Genomic DNA, 25,381 nt, shown 5'->3' with positions numbered 1-25,381 from the left:
AGGAACAGATGAGATCCCTCGTGCAATCCCACGGTTTGGTGGATGCCTGGCGGGAGCTCCATCACCGCGACCATGACTTTAACTTTTACTCCGGCCCACATGATGGCTTCTGTAGCTTCACGTTTTCATTCCTCTATGCTTCATCTCCAACATTCATAAGATTACGATCCCCCCCCTCCCTTCTGTGTGGTCGGATCATGACCCTATCGTCTTTCTGCTCACCTTCTCGAGTCTGACCCGCCCTACTTTTCAGTGCCAATTAAATGAATCGCTCCTTACATCTCAAGACGCCCTCCTCAAGATCCATACATGCATCCAAACTATCTTTAGGGAAGATGTAGGCTCTGTGTCATCGCCCATCTCTCTCTGGGAGGCCAATAAGACTATGATGCGAGGCCATTGCATGAAACTAGCATCCTCCCAAAAACACCATAGAGAAAAGCGGACCCAGGAACTTACAGATCTTTTGGCCTCCACTAATGCAGAGTGGAAATTACACCCCTCCCCAACGAACAAAAATGCTAGAGACACTTTTGCAGCCAAATTAGACTTGTTGGCCTCTGACCGAGCCGAGAGGGCCCAACGGTGGACTAAGCCCAATTTTTTTTTCCTCTGCAAATAAACCGGGCACAATGCTTGCTAAGAAACTCAATGCCCTGATCCGCAGTGAATCACTGCAAAAAACTGTTTCCTGCTTATATAAAGATTTATTCCATGAAACAACCCTCCTGTTGGGGCCTTGCAGGACAGCTTGGGAGGCCATGGCTCCAGGACTGGACAGAGACGATTGGGACGATATGTGGGGGACTGCATTCCAGTATTTAGTATCTAGCAGAGATAGATTGATCCACTACAAGTTCCTACACAGGGGTGGATGGCTTCCATGGACACGGCATCAGATTAATCACACTAGAACACAGCCCAGGATCCTTGGTAGGCATAGTAACTCGGAGAGGAAATTGTCTTGAAGGGCTAGAAATTAGTGAGTGGTTGAAGAACTGGTGCACTGCATATTTTTGGATGGGCAACTCTCCTTAATTGAACCTTGTCACTAGGGGGCGGTGGGGGGGGGGGAGAACGTCACCACTCACACCCACATATTTGCTAGATCATATGGGAAGTCACGGAACTGTATCCTTGTGTTATGATAGACTGCCTCCTTTTATGTTGTACTGTTTTCTCTACCGGTAGGTTTGTGGCCGGTTGTGGCTTGTCATAACATGTATTGTATAAAACAAAATTCTTTAAAAAAATGCCACATCTCGTGGCCATAAACCTATCCGCCTTTGTTCCACTAACGGGCACCTCACCTCAGATCCGCACAAAGTCTCTGCGGCCCTGGGAGACTTTCTGGCCTTGCTTTATAGCAAACCTTCCCCCTTCCCTCTTAATCTCGCGGACAACTTCTTCCGCAATCTTTATCTTCCTCCTCTTTCTTCAGCAGCCTGTGCTACTCTCAATGCTGACATCAGCGAATTGGAGGTGGCTCAGGCCATTAAGGGCCTTCGTGTTTCAAAGGCTCCGGGCCCAGATGGCTTCTCCAGACTATACTATTGCAAGTTTTCTCCCCTCTTGCTTCCTCACCTGACGGCCCACTTTAACTGTATGAAACAAGGTATGCTGCCCTCCCCAGACTCATTACGGCTCAGATCTCCATGATTCCCAAGACTACCGGAGAGGCCTATGAATCCCAAGTGTTTCGCCCCATTTTCCCTATTAAATGAAGATGTGAAAATTTTAGGGAAAATTCTGTGCTCCCGCATTAACAAATATTTGGGTTCCTTGATTCATAGAGACCAGGTTGGCTACGTACCTGGCCGTCAGGCGAGGGACAATGTCCGGAAAGTTGTCCACTTGATCTCCTTACTGCAGCAACGCAAAAGCCCCGGTTTTCTGATTTATATATATATATATATATATATATATATATATATATATATATAAATAAAGCATTTGATACCCTCTCGTGGGACTATTTGTAATACGTGCTACAGTGTTGGGGTTTTGGAGACTCGATCCTGTCGTGGTTGACAGCCCTCTACTCAACTCCCTCTGCCTCAGTCCGCTTTGCTGGTTGCCTTTCGTCCTCCTTTCCCATCTCCAGGGGAACGAGGCAAGGATGCCCTCTGTCCCTGGTCCTATAAACTGTGCTATAAACTGAACATGTTGCCATGACCCTCACCAATCCTATCTTCAACCTATCAAACCTCCAGGCCCTTCTAACCTGCTTTGCTGCTATTTCAGGCCTCTAAATCCACTTCCATCAGCTCATTCCCCACAGTTATAACCTTTTGTACCACCTGCCCCACCCTATTAGATTGTAAGCTCTTCTGTGCAGGGCCCTCTTAATCCCCTTGCATTTTATTGTATTGTAACTGTATTGTCTCCTTTTTATATTGTAAAGCGCTGCGTAAATTTCTGGCGCTATATAAATCCTGAATAATATTAAATCAACCCACACAAAACAACTGCCCTGAAGATTACTATCCTAGGTTCCCTAGCCTCACATGTCCAATCTTCCTTCCCCTACCGCTGGGCAAGCTCCTCACTGGACTACTTGGGCATCAAGTTGACCCCCTCTTATGCTTCCCTTTTGTCCGCCAACTACTACCTGCTTTTGCGCACTATCACAGCTCTCATGGCATCTTGGCGATTCCTCACCTTATCCTGGATCGGCCGTATCCACGCAGTCAAGATGACAATCCTCCCAAAGATTTTTTACTTTTTTCTAACTTTTCCTGTCCGTGCCCCTGCATTCTAGCTACTCCAGAACAGACTTTTCACCTTTATCTGGGCACATAAGTGCCCCAGGGTTTCCCACTCTAACCTCTATGTTCATGTTACGGGGCGGGCTGGACGTTCCAGACATTGCAAAATTTTATCTGGCAGCTCAAATTTCCCAACTCTCCATGCGAAGTCTGACGTCCCCCTATGGGTTCTTCGGGAGGTGCCTAAATGCGTTCTGGTCCCTATCTCTTCCTTATTGTGGCTACTTCGTAAAATATGACCTCCTCCTGCCAGCCCCCTCATGATACACAATCTGAAATTATGGGTCTCGATACAGTATTTGGGCAAATTTATGTCCCCATTCCTGTAGCTACTTCCCCTCTTGAATAACCACATGTTCCCACCTGGCTCGGAACAATCCCACATTTTTGGTGGCCTGCCCATGGGGTTTCACTGCTTCATCTCTTTCTTGGTACCCACACTTTCCTCAATCCAAGAGACTCATGAAGCTCCACCAGCCGAACTCTTCCATTACATTCAGCTGCGACATTGGATATCTTCCCTCTGGCGTCTTGGCTCCTTTCCATATCAAATGACTGCCTTGGAGCACACCTGCCAGCATTGCCCAGCCACTCGCTGCACTATCTCTAAGATCTACTCCTTACTAACCACCAGCGGTACTTCCACTACCCTCTCCTATGTGCTTTAATTGGAACGTGACCGGTCCCCCATATATATTGCAGACTGAAGTAAGGTCTGGTCCAGCATAGCAAAGTGCTCTTTTAACACTGCTACATTGGAGGCAGCCTATAAGGTTCTCCTGCGCTGGTACTGGGTCCCAGGCTGTATCGCCAAGTCAAACCGAACATGCAATGATGGATGCTTCCGGGGTTGTGGCCAGCGAGGAGATGAACTGCACACATGGTGGTCTTGTAGGATTCTGGTCAAGGGTCTTTGGCCTACTATCCTCCCTATTTCACATACCCTTCCGCAAGGATCCCAAATTTGCATTACTCCATTGGCCTTTTCTCTCTCACCAGCAGAAACTAGCCACATACCTATTTATCTCAGCCAAAACGAACAATAGCAAGGGCATGGAAAAAGCTGGCCGTTTCATTTTCAAAAGGTAAAGAATACCTCGACGACCCTTATGATTCATGAAAAAGTGTCCAGTGTCCTCCACGACTCCCATGCCAAATTTCTTAAGGTGTGAGCCCCGTGGTGGTCCTACACATTCCATACTTTACATCCGACTAGTCTAGGACTCTAAATTTAATTTGACCCCATCTCCAGCTGGGGGACCTTTCTTTCTTATCTCCCCTTTGTCGCTCTTTCTTACATAGTTACATAGTAAGTCAGGCTGAAAAAAGACACAAGTCCATCCAGTTCAACCAAAAAATATATATATAATAAATATCATACCAGCCCATATACCCAATTCTATACCCACAGTTGATCCAGAGGAAGGCAAAAAACCCCAGCAGAGCATGATCCAATTTGCTAAAGCAGGGGAAAAAATTCCTTCCTGATCCCCCAAGAGGCAATCGGATTTTCCCCGGATCAACTTTACCTATAAATGTCAGTACCCAGTTATATTATGTACACTTAGGAAATAATCCAGGCCTTTCTTAAAGCAATCCACTGAGCTGGCCATAACCACCTCTGCAGGGAGTCTATTCCACATTTTCACAGCTCTTACTATGAAGAAACCTTTCCGTATTTGGAGATGAAATCTCTTCTCCTCTAGACGTAAAGAGTGCCCCCTTGTCCTCTTTGTTGACTATAAAGTGAATAACTCAACACCAAGTTCCCTATATGGACCCCTTATATATTCGTACATGCTGATCAAATCCCCCTTTAATCTCCTCTTATCAAGAGTGAATAAATTCAGTTCCTCTAATCTTTCCTCATAGCTGAGTTCCTCCATGCCTCTTATCAGTTTGGTTGCCCTTCTCTGCACTTTCTCCAGTTCCCCGATATCCTTTTTGAGAACTGGTGCCCAAAACTGAACGGCATATTCCAGATGAGGCCTTACTAATGATTTGAACAGGGGCAAAATGATATCTCTCTCTCTGGAGTACATACCTCTCTTAATACAGGAAAGGACTTTGCTCACTTTGGAAACCGCAGCTTGGCATTGCATGCTATTATTGAGCTTATGATATACCAAAACCCCCAGATCCTTCTCCACTATGGATTCCCCCAGTTGTACTCCCCCTAGTGTGTATGATGCATGTATATTCTTAGCCCCCCAAGTGCATAACTTTACATTTCTCAACATTAAACCTCATCTGCCACATAGTCGCCCAATTAGACAGAGCATTGAGGTCGGCTTGTAAATTGGTGACATCCTGTAAGGACGTTATTGCACTGCATAGCTTGGTGTCATCTGCAAAGACTGAAATGGTACTTTTGATCCCAGACCCAATATCATTTATAAAGATATTAAAAAGCAAGGGTCCCAGCACTGAACCTTGGGGTACACCACTGATAACCTTAGACCATTCAGAATAAGAATCATTAACCACTACTCTCTGAATTCTGTCTTTTAGCCAGTTTTCTATCCATCTACAAACTGATGTTTCCAAACCTGTAGACTTTACCTTACACATGAGCCTAGTGTGCGGAACTGTATCGAACGCCTCTGCAAAATCCAAATATATCACGTCCACCGCCACCCTTCTGTCCAAGGTTTTACTTACCACCTCATAAAAAGAAATCAGGTTTGTCTGACAACTTCTGCCTTTCATGAATCCATGAAATATTTTTTTCCTGCAAGAACTCGTCTATGTGGTCTTTTATTAATCCCTCCAGTATCTTCCCAACTATAGAAGTTAAACTAACGGGTCTAGACTACTTGGTAAAGACTTTGTTCCCTTTTTAAATATAGGCACCACATTGGCCCTGCGCCAATCCAGTGGTACTATTCCTGTCATTAATGAGTCCCTAAAAATTAGATACAATGGCTTTGAAATTACAGAGCTCAGCTTTCTTACTCATCCTGTTTCTGGGCCTCTTGCCCGCCGCTCTGTTCTACACCCCCACTGTTGTGTTGTGTCTTGTTTTTTTTTCCTATCAACCCCACCCCATTTTTATATTTCTCCCTCCATTCTGCAGACAGCTCTGCTCCCCCTTGTCTACCTTAGCCCCTGGGTCTCAGGGCTTGGATATAACGCACTGAGCCCTGGCTTCAGCTTGCGGGTTGGTGTCAGTTTATAATCTATACCCTCATAATATATTTTATTATGTATTTACACGTGAACTTCTATCTTATGTTTCCCCCTTTTCATATATCAATAAAAGTGTTGGAAGAATGCACAAATATCTAGCATTTCTACACTGTGTGCACAATTATTAGGCAAGTGAGTATTTTGACCAAATCATCGTTTTTACGCATACTGTCCAACTCCAAGCTAAATATTCAGGTTTGAAGTTTATTAATATTTTCGATTGACCAAGAGCACTGTAGTTGTACAATAATTAAATCCTCAAAAATACAACTTGCCTAATATTTGTGCACACAGTGTAATTCTTTACACTAGCCCAAGGTTCCTCAAAAGTGGTCAATATTGACCCCACAGACTTGACAGGCTATTCAAGGTGCCTGGGGATCAAAAGAAGGCCAAGTAATTTTATGGGGTCAATAAAAGATTCCTTAAAAGAGAAGTATGGGTTTGGGGGCTATTACAGATTCATACTTACCTAGGTGGATGCAGCATCGGTCTGGTGCTGCATCTGTCCCCCAGCGTCTCTGCACTGAGAACCAAGCCATCAAACATAGTCAATGGTTCGGTTCTCTCGGTTCCCCAAGCAGAGAGCTGACTGTCAATCAGCAGCTCTCCTGCACTGCTCCTCCACACTCACTATAGCACTTGGCTGTGGAGGGGCGGGGAGCGGCCATCTCAGCAGCTCGCTGAGAGGTTGAGACAGCTATCAGTCCAGGCACCTGGCAGATTCAGACTCCCGGAGTCAGGATGACATGGTGCCTGGACCGATATTGGTGACGTCAGCATAGAGTGAACTTCAGTCCGCTCTCTGTTGAAAATGGGTCACAAGAGTGCAAATCGAATTGCAATCCTGTGACCCATAGAAGAAGCCCAGCCAAAAAAGCTCAGGCTGGACTTCTCCTTTGAACACAAAAAGTCGACTGGAGTCATTAAAGCACTTCGTAGAGCTCAATTCCAGTCCCTAGTACTTAAGGTGAGGTAGCTAGAGGAGAGACAGCATTACCAGGGTTGGATGGTCTGCCAGAAGCAACTGTGCTCTTGGGTTGTCTTGGTACCGTATGTCTGTGATCTCCCGCTCTTCAACTTGCAAAAAGTATAAACATACAGGTTCTATTCTGGCACAGGAATGTTGCACGCTGACTATCTTTCTTTATTAAAAAAGAGCCAGAAGGGACATGTTCTATTCTGACATATTTTGTGCTAGGCACAGCTCTCTCTTTGTAAAAGTGCTGTGCCTGACTCAAAATTCTTCAGAATAAAACCTGTTCCTGATAGCCATTTTAATAAAGTAAGAATATAATTTTGCATCTTGGTGTGCGGCTTTCCAGTTGCTGGTAAAATTAATTGCTTCCATGGAAACAAGCGGAGCCAGCACCTAAAATGTGATTGTCTCGCCTGGAGTGGCAAGGAAAATGTTTGACAATGTAGCATTCCTGTCCACTTCCTGTACTGCACCCCACCTCAAACTCTGTTGGAGATCCAGTAATAACACCCATAGTCATAGGAGTAGTGCTGAAGAACTGACTGCTGTGCATTTCCGAAAAATTCAGTATTTAACCATAATGGCACCTGCTACTGTAATACCAAGAGGAAGTGTCAATAGTAGTCAATAATATTATTATTCACAGCACTATTGATAAACAATCTGAAACATTGTGAATGGGTTGATGAGTTGAAGAGTTTGGGGACCCCTGCTGTGGCCCACAAGTATGTTGCAACACAATGACCTCATGCTTACACAATAAATTCCAAAGGTCTAGACAATTGGCTGACTGATAAAAATGCTGTCAAGGAACAGAAGACGAAAGTGTTATGAAGCACGTCTGTCATGTCACTAATGTAGTCATAGGTCCCAGCCCCTACTCTCTGCTCTGAAAAGTTGTGACTGTCACATACTATAAGCACAAAAAAGGACATGATTATAAAAGAGGACAGGATTTGAATTAGTCCCCTACCTGCTGCAAGAGTCCCGAGTCTGTGTCCAATACACAAGCATCAATTAGAATATTCTAAAGGTAAAGGAAGAAAACATTCGCTTAATCAGCTTTATCCAAACAATTAAAGACTTCTAATCACAAAGTAGAATTACCTGTTTTTGAGAAGCAAATATGACATTCATAAAGTTCATATATTGTAGAGCACTATCTTCTGCTGCCTTAATGACCTACAATAAATTACCAGACAAAAGAAAGAATTGCCCTGTTAGAGGATGCTCTGGAAACCAGCAATTAGGGATGAGCTCCGGCATGTTCGCACATCCCATGTGCAGAGCCCACCAGGAAGTCGGCACTGCGCTGCGCTAATCACAGGCAGTGAGACATTTCTAGATCTCTGCAGCCATGCATCAGGAAATGTCTCACTGCCTGTGATTAGCGCAGCACCGACTTCCTGTCAGGCTCTGCACTTGGGCTGTGCGAACACGCCGGAGCTCATCCCTACCAGCAATAGACAAACTTGATCAAGTCCATTTTCTCACCAGTATCCTGGATTTCACTTCTTGTCCAGCTGCACATAATATAGAAAAAAAAATACATATTAGACACTGAGAAGCTGTAGCAACCTTACATTAACTTAGAACAAAGGTGTTTAAAAATATGTACCTTTGGTTTCTTTATTTATTCGGTTAATGTCTGGACATTAATGATCAGGAAAAAGTTTAGGCATTAGAAAAAAATAATAAATACAAAATATGAATAAATGATTATGCCATGAATGTAAATATATGCAGAACACGTGCATCTAGTTTGGATAGGATGGGATTACAGGCTCTATTTTCCTATAATGCCTTTGCCCCTATTGAGGAGATTTTCCCTCCCTTCCTGTATACCACAACAAGGCTGCCTTTCTAACGACATATTCTGCAACCCATCGCAGTTTGCTGCGGAAGTGACGTTCCATCGCCGCCATCTCGCCGCCCACACTCGTTCACAGTAAGGATACACTAAGAAGGGGGAAAGCGGACATGTTGTTACACCCACCGGAGTTTTGCATTTTACACATATTTATAACAGTAAAGTCAGTTTCTATAGTGAAATTCAGGACTTACAACTCTGTCTGACTACTTAAATGTTGAATTTTAAAAGCAGCAGCAACCCTGCTCATCTCACAGGTTTGCTAATCTGACAGAAGTTCGCTGCTTTTAAAATTCAACATCTAAGCAGTCAGACAGAGTTTTAAGTCCTGTATTTCACTATATAAACTGACTTTACTGTTATAAATACGTGTAAAAGGCAAAACTCCGGCGGGTGTAAAAAGACGTCTGCTTTCCTTCTTAGTTTTGCCTTCTTAGCTTATCCTTACTGTGGATGAATGTCGGGTGTAGCAAGATGGCGGAAACGGAACGTCACTTCCGTAGCAAACTGGCGGCACTGGTGTAGCAAGATGGCGGCGTCGGGAAAGTCACTTCCGTAGCAAACTGCGATGGGTCGCCGAACATGTCGTTACACCTTCACTATTTACTAACCTTCTACATAAATGTTGACGGGCTTTGAGCTTGTGTCGGTTTGAGACTCCTCTGAGATCATTCAGTATTCAATGGCTGGAGGATCTGACCTGCAGTTGACCTCTTTCTGACATGCATTTCTCCTGCTTCAAGCAGGTTTTTGCATTCCTATAGAACTGTATGGAAATGCCAAACCCATCTAATGCAAACAAAAATCCTTCTTTACAGGCTTAAAAGGGTTGTAAAGTCAGAAGGTTTTTTATTCTAATGTATTCATGCATTAGTATAACAAGGCCTTCCAAGACTCTCCCTTCTGTGTCACTGTGCCATTGGCTCCCGCTGCTGTCAAAGTCAGTCAGCCAATCATAAGAGAGAATGGGGTGGGGCTGGGCCACAGCTCAGTGTCTGAATGGACACAGGGAGCTGTGACTCAGCTCGGGCGCCCCCATAGCAAGCAGCTTGCTGTGGGGGCACTTAACAGGAGGGAGGGGCCAGGAGCACAAAAGAGGAACCCGAGAAGAGGAGGATTGGGGCCGCTCTGTGCAAAACCCCTGCATAGGGCAGGTACTGTAAGTATAACGTTTGTTGTTTTATTGAAAAAAAAAAGACTTTATAATCACTTTAAAACCATATGTTAAGACAAAAAAAAAGGACATTTGCAGTACATCTTTGCAATATATGCACCTTTCCCATGTTTTATTGCTTTAAAAACCCTGTAAGTTCAGAAAAATACCCGTTGATCTACCAGAAATGAACTCCGTTCCCAAGTCCTTTTGTGGCCTGGCATCACACAGCATTTTTGTAAACTGAGTTTTTCCAGCCCTGCCAGGTGTCTTTTGCTAAACCACTCAGCTACTCCAACTCTCAGATCTCCACACATGAAGGCTCCTTTCACACTGGCTGTTCAATCAGGCCCGCCTTTCAGTTTTTCAGGCTGACCTGATCGGACCCTGCATTCTCTTCTATGGAGCAGCGGATGTGCACGGACACATGTCCACTGGCACTCGCCGCCATCTGATCCGATCCTGTCCGTCAAAAACAGATGGATGATGGTCCTATTCTCCATCCATCCGGCAGATCAGATCGCCTGTCCTTTTCCATCCAACTGCCCCAGTTGAACAAGCGGATTCCGCTTAGCGGAGGTACCTGTGTAAAAGGGGCCAAATGGTATTAATTCTGCAGTCCCAGATAACAACAGACTCTTTGTGATAACACAGCAAATGTGCAGAGGACACAGGACATATCTAAATTAATGACAAGATCAACAGTTTTTTTTGTACTTTAACAGATTGAACAAAATGACAGGGTGCAAACTGCAGAAGTTCTCTGTTAGGGTTCACATAAATTTAAGACCGTAATTTCAACCATGGAACCCTAGGGTACCTCCAGAGATCCGAGGTGTTTCTTGAGCTGCGGCAGACTGACCTCCTATTTAATGGTGCTTGCATAGTTCCAGGGTCAACATCACTTAACATAACCAACTGCAGGACATCAATGATCTTTAAGTCAGCTGCAGGGGTAGCATTCCTATCGCCTCTTTAAGGGGGGGGGGGAATTCCTCCCACTGGCCATCAATGTAAATTACACATTTCCTAATGCCCCTCAATGAATTCATAATGAAAAGGATACAGCAAAGGGCTTTTGCTAAGGATCCTGCCAACATAGTGTCTGTCCGCTGTCCTTTCATTTCAGTGCCTGTGAAGAAGAGTCATATTTCAGACACAGGTTTCAATGCTGTTTGGTCCTGCTGACCTCCCAAATGACTTTCTGTTAGAATATAATTGACTTGCTTATGTATATAATCATATATTCTAGATATGGATAAAGTGAAATAAATATACATATAGATTTTTACATATATTTATGTAAAAGTCTGTTTGAAGCTTCAAATACATTTCTTGGGAAAAACAATTCTATGTACATCTCACATATGGCTGTAATTTAGAGTGAGTTGACCATTCACCTCCCCCATCGTATGAGATAAGATTACATTCTTGTCCAAAGACACAGAGTTTCAGTATGTTATCTAAAAAATAGGATTTTTTGTACTCACCGTAAAATCCTTTTCTCTGTAATTCACCGACCAACACAGCTCCCCTCTTAGCCATTGGGTTGTATACCTTACCTCTAGGAGAAATACTAGGCAAAGTTGTAATGCAACACTCAGAACTTTCAGTTCCACCCATGGGGGCAGTCCCTTAGGTATCAACCTTCCTGCCTGCTAGCAGTACAACAGGGGCGGGTGCTGTGTCGGTCGGTGAATTACAGAGAAAAGGATTTTACGGTGAGTACAAAAAATCCTATTTTCTCTTGTATTCACCAACCGACACAGCTCCTCTATTAGCCATTGGGATGTCCCCAAGCAGTGCCAAATGAGGGGTGGGAAAAAGCATAAACACTTCATCCACCATGGCAAGTGGGAACAAGTGAAACTTTACCCACAAAGGAAACAGTGCGTGGAGAAATCCACCACAAAATCAGGGTACCCTCAACAAGAGTGACTACCCACAACCACACAAAAAACTGCGGAATGTAATGCAACAGTGCATTAACTTAAAGGTACTGTGTTTTTATCGAAAAAAACAGGAAAAAGGGTAAAATATTGCATATTCAATTGCAACTATACAGCCGCCTGCAAAACTTTGCGGCCAAAAACAGGCATCAGCCGATGCACTGACATCTACCTTGTAGAACTTGGCAAACATGTGGACAGACGACCAGGTCGCCACCTTACACACCTGAGTGACAGACGCTTGGTGTCGGAAAGCCCAAGACATTCCGATTGCCCTTGTGGAGTGGGCCGTAACCGGAAAGAGGGGCATCTGACCCTTTAAGGCATAGGCTTGTACTACAATCTGTCTGATCCACCGGGAAATGGTGGCTGATAAGACCGCCATGCCTTTCTTAGGACCAGCTACCGAGACAAACAGCGACTCTGACTTCCGAAAGGGAACAGTGGTAGACAAATACACTTTCAGAGCCCGAACCACACCCAGAGCGTGAAGGCCACCTCCTTAGGGTGTTTTGGCCTAGGACAGAGAGATGGTAACACCATGTCCTCATTAATGTGAAAAGCCGCGACCACCTTCAGTAGAAAGGACGGTTGCGAACGCAACACCACCTTATCCTATGGATAACCAGATAAGGCGACTTGCGAGACAAGGCCGTCAGTTCCGAGACCCTCCTGGCCGATGTGATGGCCACTAGAAAGACCACTTTCTGAAAAAGCGTCAACAGGGGAAACACCCTGATATTTTTAAGCAGCGTTTTTTGAAGCGCCGCTAACACCAGGTTCAAATCCCATGGGGGTAATGGTGGACGCACCAGAGGGACTACATGACAGACCCCCTGAACAAAGGTACTCACTATGAGTGAGACGCCAGGGGTCACTGAAAAAAGACAGTCAAAGTTGAAATAGCCCACCAATAAACAATCTTAAAAGAAAGGTTTCTGACATACCATATATGATCCATTTGAATTAAATGGGGTCCTTATATATTTTCTATATTTTTTATAGGTTCCCCTCAGAAATGTGTAGAATAGTGGCTGGTAATCCTATAGGTAGAAATAATAATGTAAGGGAATTAAACCTTTTTTTCCCTTTTTTTATAAAAAAAATTTTTTTATATTTTTTAGATATATATTTTTGTCTTTTAAAATAATTTTCATTTTATTTTTTAGATAATTTATATATTGTCTTTTTTGTCTCAAATTAATTAATTATTTTCCCTTGCTCCGATATGCCTATTGATTTGAATGTGCTGGCCGCAAGGTCAATGCATATCCTGGCGTTCGGTTTGATATAAAGTAATTTTTGCCCAGATCTAATATGGTTACTTTTAGATTTAATATGGCCGATGTTGTTTACAATATAGCTGATCACATGTGGCGGAAGTGATCTCATTACAGCTGATCACATGTGGCGGAAGTGATCTCATTACAGCTGATCACATGTGGCGGAAGTGATCTCATTTCCGCCCACATTATAGGGAATCTTGCCCTTAACTGACATGGTCAATGGAAGCTCAGAGCGGGGCGGAGTTAATTGTACATAGTGCTATTTAATGCGGTGAGTCAGTACGCCGCCTGTGCCCCTGGAAGACGTTACCTATAACGAAACGGCGTAGGGAGGAGCGACGTACTGACGTCACCGCGATCTACGCTGGACCCGGAAGCGACGGGCAGCGTTACTAAGCCGGCCGGTGAATTTGTTTGTTTTACAAAGCAAAGTTTTTTCTACTTGATGTAAGTGCAATCTTTTTTATTATATTAAATTTCGTGACTATATCACACTATGGCGATTCCTTTCGTTATTATATGTGCTGGGCAATGAGCGGTGTGGCCGTAGGATTTTTCTAACCATTGGAATAAGCGGTGTGGCCGTAGGATTCTTCTAACCATTTGAACCAAGCGCTTAAAGAGGATACACCCTCCATGCAGTCCTGACTCAGAGGAAGCGTTTTTGATTTGGCGATATCTGGTCTCTGAGATGGGATCAGTGTAGCTGGTAAGCGGCAGTAGTGTTGGTGGTGGAAGTCCTCTTTTTTCCTGCAAACTCTGATGACACTTTTCCTATATCGGTGTGGTGTGTTTAAAACACGTTGGAGATTACAAGCAAAACATTTTTTGTTGATGGGATGATGGACTAATATTTGAACATTAGTATATGCATTTCCCTGTCTGCACTTTGTTAATATTTTTTGATTTCATGCTTTATTTATTCACTCATTTGCTTCACATAGCATTTATCGGATCAGTATAGCGCAGCTTATTTGGGAATAAAAGTTGAAACTTGCCCTTTAATAGTGCTGAACGCCAATTTCTGGTCTACTCCTTGCTGAAGAAACAGCAGGATCCTGGATATGGAAAAAGAGCGCGGATGCCAACCTTTCACCTCACATATAGAGATGTAGGCCGTCCAGGTACGATGATATATCTTCCAAGAAGAAGATTTCCGTGCTCTCAACATAGTTGGGATCACCGAGTCCAACAGACCCCGGTTTCTCAACACCTGGCTCTCAATAGCCATGCCGTTAAAGCCTGCGATGGTAAAGGAGGATGAAGAATCAGACCCTGAGACAGAAGGTCCTCTCGTAATGGCAGTCGTCAGGGAGCGTCTGCCACCAGACCAGGTCTGCGTACCATGGACGCTAAGGTCAATCTGGGGCCACCAGTATTACTGAGATCCCCTTGGCATCCACTCTGCGAATCAGACGTGACGCGTCCGCCCACGGATCTCTTGTCCTGGACACAAATCTTGGCACCCTCTGATTGAGATGGGAGGCCAGAAGATCCACGTATGGTGTGCCCCACCTCAGGCATAGTAACCTGAATACCTCCGGATGCAACGCCCATTCTCCTGGGTCCAGCATCTGGCGACTCAGATAGTCCGTCTGCCAGTTCTCCACTCTGAGAATGTAAATGGCCGACAAAACCGGTACATGTCTCTCTGCCCACCGAAGTATGTGAGCGACCTCCCGTGCCGCGGCTGAGCTTCTTGTCCCCCCTTGGTGACTGACATATGCCACTGCAGTGGCGTTGTCTGACTGGACCCTGATTAGACGTCCTTGCAGGCTCATTGACCATTTGGAGAGGCACAGCCTGATCGCTCTCAGTTCGAGCAGATTGAGCCCTGAGCCGACTGAACCCCCATTATTCAACCCCAGCCGAAAAAACTGGTGTCCGTTGTGATCACTGTCCACTTTAGAGGTAGGAACGACTTTCCGGCATGAATTACTGGGGACCTCAGCCACTAGATCAGTGATTCACTGACTGATTGGCTCACCTGAATCAGACGATCCAGGGACAACTGAGATTTGTCCCATTTAGACAAGGTCTCCTTCTGCAGGACTCTGGTGTAGAACTGGGCAAACGGTACAGCCTTAAAAGGAAGCCAACATGAGCCCCAGGACACACATGCAAAAGCAAAGCGAGGACCACAAACTGGTAGTGGGCTTCCCCGACTGCAAATTGCAGAAACTTCTGCTGCCACAGGCATATGGGTATGTGCAGGTACGCATCCTGGATGTCCAAGGGCGCCAGGAAGTACCCTTGATAGAGTGCAGCAACTACTGGGCGACCGATTCCATTCTGAACCTCTACACCTTAACAAAGTGATAGAGGGCTTTTGGGTCCAAGATTGGACATACCCCTTCCTTCTTGGAAACTACAAACATATTTGAGTAGAATCCTTGGAAACGTTCCGATTCCGGAACCGGTACAACCACCCTGTGACTCAGCAGATCCCTTACTGCCCCCAAGAGGGCCTCCTGGCGAGCTGGGGATACGGGTATGCTGGAAGGGAAGACTCTGTTTGGCGACTAAGAGAGCAACTCTATCTTGTAGCCTGAGGAAATCAGGTAGCAGGTCCATTGGTTGAAAACCGAGGGGACCATCAGGCTGCAAACTCCCGAAGGCGACCCCCCACCCGAGACATGGGTGGGGACAAACCTTCATGCGGTAGCACCTATACTCGCAGGCTTGTTAGGCTTGCGGTTCCAGGGATGTTTTTGTCCGTCCATGGTCGTCTTGTCGGGCTGGGGACGATATACCGAAGCTCCAGGCGGACGGAAAAGCTGTTAGTGAACTGAAAAAAGAGGGCCCTTGCCTACAGCGTGGCTCCTTAGCCTTTCTGGCCTGTGGGAGTAATACACTGTTACCACCGGTGGCATGCTTACTAATACCATCCAAAGAGCCATTCGCCAAGGAAAGGAAGATCCCTCAGGGCTTTTTTAGATGCCTGGTCAACAGACCAGCATTTCAGCCAATTAGGCCAGGGGCCTCAGCACCACAGCTGACACTGAAGCCCTAGATACAGAGGGAGGTATCCAGGGCCACGTCACAAACGTACTTAAGGCCTTGCACTAGTTGGTCTGCCAGTTTCACGCAGACAGGAAAAGCCTGACGCTCTCCCAATTCGCAGTGCAAACGTTTTGCCCACTCAGTCAGTGTCTGCGACACAAGTGCAGATGGCAGTACTGGTCGTACAGCAGACCCCACAACCGTAAACAAGGAACGAGCCACTGCCTCGGCCTTCCTGTCTGCGGGATCCTTAAATGCAGGAGTTCCCACTACCGGGATCATGGTTACGAATTTAACTTGGATACTGGAGGGTCCACGACTGGAGGAGCCGACCACTTCGTGAGAAGGCTTTCCTCAAAGGGGTAACGCACCGCCCTGTGTCTGGGGACCAAAAAGGTCCATTGCGTGCGACCCCATTCCCTATAAGTGAACTTGTCAAATAAGTCAGATACGGGAACACCATAGGTGAACATGCTGGCTTGTGGGACCCAAAAAGGACCTCTACCTCAGCAGGGGGACCTGCTGGCTCCTGAATCTTCAGGATATCACGCACAGCTGTGATAATTGCTCCAACAAGCGCTTTTTTGCGCCCGGCCCTGGACAGGGACTCATCCCTACTGTCCCAACGGTCCTGGTCAGCTTCATCTGACGAGACAGAGCAGGGGTCACCAGCCTCATCAGGGCCCGAGTCTGTGCCAGAGCTCTCCCCAGAGGACGGGGGGGAACAGGGGCCACCTTATTGCACCCATCTTCCCACACACCGCCTCCATCTAGCAATCAACGAGTTGAGGACTGCCATCAGGGTGTCCATGGGCACTGCGCAGTCTGCAGGTGACCCGGTTGCCATTGCCTGGACTTTGGGGGAAGAAACACTAGTTTCTGAGCCATGCTGACCCTATCCTGTCTGCCACCTGAAGGGAACTTAGGACAATGACAGTCCCACCCTCCCTGCTGCCGCTGACTGAGGGGCTCATTCCCGCCGGACTCACCACCCTGGGGAGTTCTGTGCTGTCTACAAGTGGTGCCTGTAGTCCCAAAAACTGAGTTGGTGATAACCGCTGGAACGATCACTAAAACGATCAGAAAAAATGCTCAGGCTTCAATAAAATGGCCGCTCAGCGTCCAGTACACAGACAGGAAACACAGGGAAAAAAAGCCGTGAGAGCACATGAGCCATGCTGCTGTCAGGGAACACTGAAATATGTTCAGGCTTCCAGAAAATGGCCGCCAGTGCCTTGATAGGAATCACATAGAAAATGGTCCCCTGAAGCCCAGATAGTCAGCCTGATCTGCCCACACCTAAAATGGCCACCAAACATCGCAATGAGGTAGAAATAAAAAAAACCTGCAAAGCCACAGCGCTGCACCATTCCCAGCAGACCCTCACAGACACCTTTCAGGGGCATACCATACAGGCCCCAGGACCACCGCCATTCAGCCAGCACCCCCATGTCAGGCGAGAGCCTACAGAGAGCCCCTATATAGGCACACACATGCAGCATTCCCCCCGAAGGGGGGGAAGATAGGGACAGGGGAGAAAAGATAGGGAGGTGAGGGGGCCCCCGAATCAACCTCCCAGGGAATGCCCAGCCCCGTCAGAACAGGGAGAGCTGTACTTGCCAGTCCTGAAGAGCTGGGAGACATTCCACTGTAGACCTACTCCTGATCAGTACAGGGAAGGCTACTGGCCCGGCATACTGTGACGCAGACATCAGTAGCCCGGTCATATGTATGCTCCGGAGCATAAAAGCTCACCGACCACCTCTGAAGCTGAGGCATGTCATGACCTGCCAAGCTGTAGCTGCGACCTGCACATGCTCGATGGCCGGACTGGGGAGACTACAAGGATAAGTGAACCAGCCTGTCACCCAGCCAGTTGTTGATAGAAGATCACAGGATCACTCATCTTCTGCAAAAAGCGAAGCGTCTGAATAAAAAACACGGACCTATGGGCCCGCAGGGTTCCTAGGTCTTCCTCCTTCACTAGGCAAAATAAAACTGAGGTCTGCTAGCAGGCAGGGGGGTTGATACCTAAGGGACCGCCCCCACGGGCGGAACTGAAAGTTCTGAGTGTTGTATTACAACTTTGCCTAGTATTTCCCTAGAGGTAAAGTATACAACCCAATGGCTAAGAGAGGATCTGTGTCGGTCGGTGAATATAAGAGAAATATAAGTTACTTCTTTATATTACAATATTTCCTGATTAGGATTATTATTAAGTACATTACATTTTAAACATCATTGAATTGAACTGAGAAAAAGAAACATCAAAATTGGTGAGACATTTGTGCATGTGCAAGAAAATCTGTTTCTTGATGAAGTAATTTCCCGCCAAGAGAGGGAATGCGTGTTACATGAATGAAGCTTATCCTGCATTGGCAAGTATGAATCTTATTCATGAATTGTCTGATGAGAGTGAATTAGAATTTAAAAGTCTGTCAAAGTTTGTTAAAGATGATGAATTATGGTGTTACATGTTCAATGAATGCTTACAAGCTAATATCAAAATACAAAAGTCAAAATTTACTTTTAAGAAATTCAGCAAACAGGTTAGGAAGTTGATTAAAGCGCAGTCACTTGTCAAGCCTGGCCCTTCCGGGGGAGGAGTCTGTGACGGTGCGTGTCTGCACCTAGCGTCCTGGTGTGCTTCATGGCCCCCACCGTGCGGAGAATGCCGCTGATCGCGGCTCCCTTCTAGTCCCCCCCTTCCGACCTGACCCCTTGGCTGTCCCCCTCTGTTAATGTGGATCTTCCCTCCTACCTTCCCCCCTTCGTTTCTCCCCCCCGGATCGGGACATGTTGCATGCTGCTGGGTGGTTCTCCTGGCGATGACTCGGACCCCCTGTGGATCTCGTGGGGTCCCAGCGGTGGAGCGGACGTGCGCCGGCGTGGCCGGTCTATCGGCATCGCGGGCAGTGCAGGGCTGCGCTCGGTAAACTTCGCTAAGCCTCGGAAGGCCTGCTTTGAGTTCCGGACGCCATCTACTGGATAAAGTAAGATACAGCACCCAGGACACAGGAAGGTATTGTACTGAGAAAAAGGAAAAAAATCCCATGAAGGTCAGTAAATAATAAAAAAAAAAAAAAAAGAAAAAAAAAGGGGGGCTGGATCTGAATGAGAATGCTGAATATCTGATAGAAACATAACATGAAGATAAACCACACTACAAGTAATCACGGAGTAAGTGGATATAAAAATATAAAATATTAAAAATACTCCGTATTATAATTTCTGTTAAACATTGGGAAGGCTTGGAAAATCTGCTTGATAAATGTCAATATAAAATCAGGAATACACAAACTCTGTGGCGTAACAGCATCGGCAAGCAAACAAGAGGTAAAGTGACACTAAGAGATTTACCTTAATAAAAGGGAATAGACTTAAGATATCATATGATTCCGCTAGACTATCAGTAAAAAAAAAAATGTGTGGAAAAAAAGGAGTATGTTGTGGTTGAAATAAAGGTATACTTGTGTCAAACCGAAGGTAATAGGTAAACATAGTGACAACTAGAAACCATAGAATTATATCCCAGTGGTCATGGGAGGCTACTGATACCCCTGGACAATAAATAAAAAAAAAAATAAAAAATAAAATAAAAAAGGTAGAAAGAAGGGGGAAGAGGCACACATAACAATAGGAATAAAGGTGTTTAACTATTGCTGTGCTAGATGAAGGGAAAATCAGCAAAAGCAGGGGCTACCCCAAAATCCCCACGCCGGAGCTTAGTTGCCAGTTCAGGTGCAATGAATAAATGTTACACAGACGGCAGCCACAGAGAAGCAGCAAGCAGAAAAATCTCAATCTCAATATACAAAAACCCAACAGACAGAAAGCAGCGATAAAAGGGAAAGAGAAAAGAACAAAAAAGAGAAAAGAAAACATCAAGCGCAAAATATCTCCGCACATGACCTAGAAATATTAGCTGATGTACCACCAGAAGAAGGAACAGGTCTAACAACTGAATTAGATCGTAGTGTTGATCCTTTAATAACCCAACAGACACAACAAGACAACCTCCAAGTATTGCCCACTAAAAATGAGATAATCTCTATGTTTGCAGCTCTGGAAAATACCATGAAAGCCGAAATGGAAAGACTACATAAAAACCTCGGACATATACTTGAAAGCGTAGTAGAGGTGGAAAAAAAAGTGGAAAAAGATACGAAGATAATAAAGAACCTGGAAGCAGAAATACAAAGCTTAAAAATAACACAACAAGATCAAGCATACAAGATCGAAGACCAAGAAAATAGATACAGAAGAAAAAACCTAAGAATATGTGGTGTTCCAGACGCACAACAACGAGAGGATCTGACGGAAATAATTATGAAGATTTGTAATCCCCTAATGAATAAAGAAATAATTAATGTGATAAAAAATAGTAAGGGCGCATAGAGTAAGGAAACCTAAGGGTTTCCCACAAGAAACGCCACGGGATATCATAGTGCTATTCCAAAATGAAGAGGAAAAATATAAAATATGGAAGAACATAAGATCAAAAGCACCACTAAGATATGAAGGAAAAGACATCCAGATATTCCAAGATCTCTCACAGGAAACTTTGAAGAGAAGAAGAGCCCTAAAACCGCTATTGACAATATTGGTAGAGAACGAAGTGCAATATAATTGGGGCTTTCCTGCAAGTTTAATAGGGAGAAAAAATGGCCGGACAGTAAGGAAAATTGGGGATCCCGGTTCCGGGGGGGGGGGGAGATGAAAATTAGTCCTGCCCCTCGTTGCTTGGAGATGGGGGGGGGGGGGGGGGGAGTGAGATAGATAGAGATGTAAATTGGTGAGAGGAGGGAGTTCCAGCCTGGTTGGACGTTTTCTCTCTTTGTTCCCGCCGTATCCCCTCCCCTCCCCCCTTGGCTTAGCTGGGGGGGGGGATGGGTTGGGAGGGGTCGGGGGGAGGTGGGGGTGGGGCGGTGGGGGTTGGGGAGCCCCTAGTGTGCGGGATAACCACCTTGCCAATGGAAGGCGAGATGGGCGATGGCACCATTAAGCAGAATTCCACCCTAGGGCCAAGGGATAATTGGAACGAGGGCGTTCCAGATAAAAGGTCCCGGACCAGTAGGTCAACTTTACATCTGGTGGGGGGACAGGGAGGGGGGTGGGATGGGAGGGTTGAGGGGAGGAGGGAGGCGGGTAGAGGGAGGCGGGTAGAGGGAAGGGTGGGAGGGTTAAATCTGTTGACACGAATCCACTACTCCTAGTAAAAAATGTTAGAAAAAACTTTAAGTATGTATAATGTCAGAAATTAAAATAGCAACATATAATGTTAGAGGAATGAATTCTCCAAAAAAAAGGAATAATATACTGAGGGAGTTGGAGGGATATTCTGTAGATATCGTGTTTTTACAAGAAACGCATCTGGCTCTAGACTTAAGTATTAGATTAAACACACAGAAGTTTCCAACGTGGTATTATGCAGACACCCCAATTAGGGGCTCTAGGGGAGTGGCAATTGGGATCTCTAAAAAAGTCAAATGGAAAGTGGAAGAAAAAAATGGATCCACAGGGGAGGTTTCTATTTGTAAATGGATGCATAGAAAGAAATAGATATACATTAGTAAATATATATTGTCCCAATAAAGGCCCAAAGAAATATCTAAACAAAATCCTGAACAAATTAGATACAAATAAACAGGGTCATATAATCTTGGGTGGTGACCTAAATTTTGCCATCGACCCGTATATAGATAGCACTTCATTGGGTATGGTACACGAAATTAAACAACATAGAACCCTAAAAAAGAAGATGGCCCAGCAACAATTAATGGATACTTGGCGAATATTTAATACAGGGAAAAAAAGACTACACATATTATTCCACAGTACATGACATGTATGTCAGATTGGACTACATACTGGTAGACCATGAATTATTAGAAAATATACTAGAAGCAAAAATAGGATCCATAACCCTTTCAGATCACGCACCTGTAATAATAAAATTAAAAGATCCAGGAAGAGAATACAGTAAAAGGGATATGGAGACTAAATGAGTCCTTATTGGAAAATGTGGAAACAGAAAATATTGTTAAAAATGAAATTGAACAATATTTTTTATTCAATGACTCAGAAGAGATCCCAAGGGCTACACTCTGGGAGGCCCATGAAGCCTTAATTAGGGGGAAATTAATCTCCTTAGGATCCTGGAAAAAAAAAGAAAATGAAAAGCAGCAAAATGACTTAAAAGAAGAACTTTATTTATTAGAACAAAAACACAAGTCTCAACTCGATAAAAACATATATAAAGAAATAATACACAAACGTACCCAATTAAATAATAGATTGGAACAAGAAATAAGAAAAACGTATAAAAAGGAAGCAAAAGAGAGATACATGTGGGGAAATAAGACGGGGAAACACTTGGCCAGATTGGTAAGGGACAAAAAAGCTATTAACTACATAGAAAAGATCAAGAATGCGAAAGGCGAAATAAAATATAGAACATCAGAAATAGCAAACGCGTTTAAAACATACTATAGCGCCCTATACTCAATTAGGAGCATGGAGACTGAAAGTCAAAAGGAGACTAGAAAAATCAAAATACAGGAATACTTGAGGGAGATAGATCTACCAAAGATAACTCCAGAGATGTCTAGAAATTTAGAGGACCCGATCACCCCAGAAGAAATAGAGAACGCAATAAAGGATATGCCAAATGGGAAAAGCCCAGGACCAGACGGTTTTACCATCAGATATTATAAAAAATTTAAACAACAGCTGGTCCCCCCAGCTATGTAAACTTTGGAAAAAACTGGTAGACGATGAGCTCCTGAGAAAAGAATCACTATTAGCAAATATTACACTTATCCCAAAACCCGGTAAAGATCCTACGATCTGTTCTAACTACCGTCCAATAGCATTGTTGAATACAGACACTAAACTATATGCAAAATTGCTAGCAACGAGGATAAAAAAAACTACTCCCAGAAATTATCAATGGAGATCAAGTAGGGTTTGTCCCAGGGAAGGAGGGCCGAGATAACAGCCTTCGAACGCTGTTGTTAATGGGGAAGGATAGAGAAACGAATCCTCCAATGATATTGGTTTCGATCGACGCTGAAAAAGCCTTTGATCGAGTAGATTGGAGCTTTATAATGGAAACATTACAGATATATGGCCTTGGGCCAAAAATGATGAAATGGGTAAATAATTTATACACGTACCCATCAGCCAGAGTGGGGGTAAACGGGAGTATGTCTTCCGCCTTTGATATGCGTAATGGTACAAGACAGGGGTGTCCCCTCTCGCCTTTGCTATATGTGATAGCTCTGGAACCCCTACTAGCAAAAATTCGAAATAACCCAGTTATAGAAGGAATAAGAATGGGGGGGAGAACATAAAGTAGCGGCATATGCAGATGACATACTCCTATATACGACCAACCCCCAAACATCGTTATCAGGCCTGATAAGGGAGATCGGAGAATATGGGGCCCTCTCTAATTTAAAAATAAATCCAATTAAAACTGTTATTCTGAACATCGGCTTAGATTCGCAGGAAGAAGAATTGATACGGCATAAATTCCCTTTTACATGGGAAAAAAAAGAAATAACATATCTAGGGATTAAAATAACAAAGACAATTCAGGGGTTATATCAGGCTAATTATATCCCGCTAATAAACGAAGTTAAAGCGTTACTCACGAAGATGAACAAAGGAATAATATCCTGGATGGGAAGAATTAAGAAGATGGTGGTATTAACAAAAATTACATATAAAATGCAAATGCTTCCGATAAATATACCAATTTGTTTTTTTAATATAATAAGAACTTTATTCTTAAAATTCATATGGCAAAACAAAAAACCTAGGATAAAATTTAATTTATTAACAAGGAAAAAAAACAGGGGAGGAATGGCACTACCAGATATACACAGATACTATTTAGCAATTATTATATCGAGATTGGTTGAATGGACAAACCTAACCACTAAAAAGAAATGGGTAAAAATGGAGGAGATATTGATTGGGTCACAATTACAAAAAAATATTTGGATTCCACCAAAATTTAGAGCAATAAGCAATAGGACACATGAAATCACTTTAACGACACTGAAAAAATGGGATACAATACAATGCAAAAACAAATGGCAACACAATTCACCACTAATCCCTTTAGAGGGCATGAGTTTTTTTACACCAGGACACGACACACCATTAGGGAAACAAATGAAGGATTTACAATTAAAAGACATTATAAGGGAGGGGAAGTTAATGCCAAAACACGATTTAATGACGAAGCATAATTGGCAAAGGTTAAAAGATTGGAAATACCAGCAGATTCAACACTTTGTCAACTCCATCCCAAAACCACTAAGAAATGAAAGTAGGTTAACACCAATTGAAAAACTATGTATAAGGAAATCAGCAGTTAAGCATTGTGTCTCACAGGTATATGACGGTCTTTCTGAAATAGAAGGCCAAGGAAATATCCCATTTATAGTTAAATGGGAGAAAGACCTGGGCTATAGAGTCGATGAGACCCAAATGATTAACTCGATATATGACTCTGTATCTGATATAAGATCAATGGAAGTAAACTATAAATGTTTAACGAGATGGCATTTAACACCAGATAGATTACATCGAATTGATCCCTCCAACCCCAAGCTATGTTGGAGAAAATGTAGTATACCAGGATCAATATTTCATTTCTGGTGGGAATGCCCAGTAATAAATCAATATTGGAGTAGAATAATAGAATACATAGAGAAAATAACAGGGCAAAAAATACCCTTAACCCCAGGGGAGTGTTTGTTCTTAGGAGTAGAAGAAAAAACGAGTAAGCATTTTAAAAGAAGAATAAGAAATTCATTAGTACCCGTACTACTTAATGCTGCAAAAGCCATAATACCAAAAAATTGGTTACAGGTGAAAGGACCCTCGATAAGAGAATGGATTCAAAGAATAGAATATATCAACAATATGGAATATCTAAGAAAAATGGAGGAAGATAGAATGAAACAATTCCGTAGAACATGGGAAAAATGGAGAATATTTAAAAAGACGAAGCATTATACACAAGCATTAATGGAATAAAGAGCAGTGGATATAGGGAAGGTCAACAGATAATTAGAGAAGAGGGAAGGGTGGGTGTGGTAAAACCGAATTAAATAATGAATAAATGAATAAGACAAGGCAATAATTATATGAGGGCAAATATAATTTA

The 25,381-nt window shown here is 44.0% G+C and overlaps 1 protein-coding gene across 1 annotated transcript in view; it reads right to left on the bottom strand.

Annotated features, from left to right (window-relative positions):
• Positions 1-25,381, bottom strand: part of GTF2H3 (general transcription factor IIH subunit 3) — a 58,145-nt gene that overhangs the window by 13,850 nt on the left and 18,914 nt on the right. The window contains exons 5-9 of the mRNA XM_077461931.1: positions 11,026-11,091; positions 8,555-8,584; positions 8,431-8,459; positions 8,044-8,118; positions 7,910-7,963 (exon numbers count right to left, since the gene is read on the bottom strand). Coding sequence (XP_077318057.1) covers positions 7,910-7,963; positions 8,044-8,118; positions 8,431-8,459; positions 8,555-8,584; positions 11,026-11,091 — 254 coding nt within the window. The remainder of the gene's footprint in view (positions 1-7,909; positions 7,964-8,043; positions 8,119-8,430; positions 8,460-8,554; positions 8,585-11,025; positions 11,092-25,381) is intronic.

This window comes from Lithobates pipiens, unplaced genomic scaffold (genome assembly GCF_037356315.1).
Source record: "Lithobates pipiens isolate NorthernLeopardFrog02 unplaced genomic scaffold, aLitPip1_a1.2 Scaffold_3, whole genome shotgun sequence".
NCBI classification, from domain to species: domain Eukaryota; kingdom Metazoa; phylum Chordata; class Amphibia; order Anura; family Ranidae; genus Lithobates; species Lithobates pipiens.
Note: the sequence above shows the minus strand (reverse complement) of the source record. Positions and strands in the feature narration are given on the sequence as shown.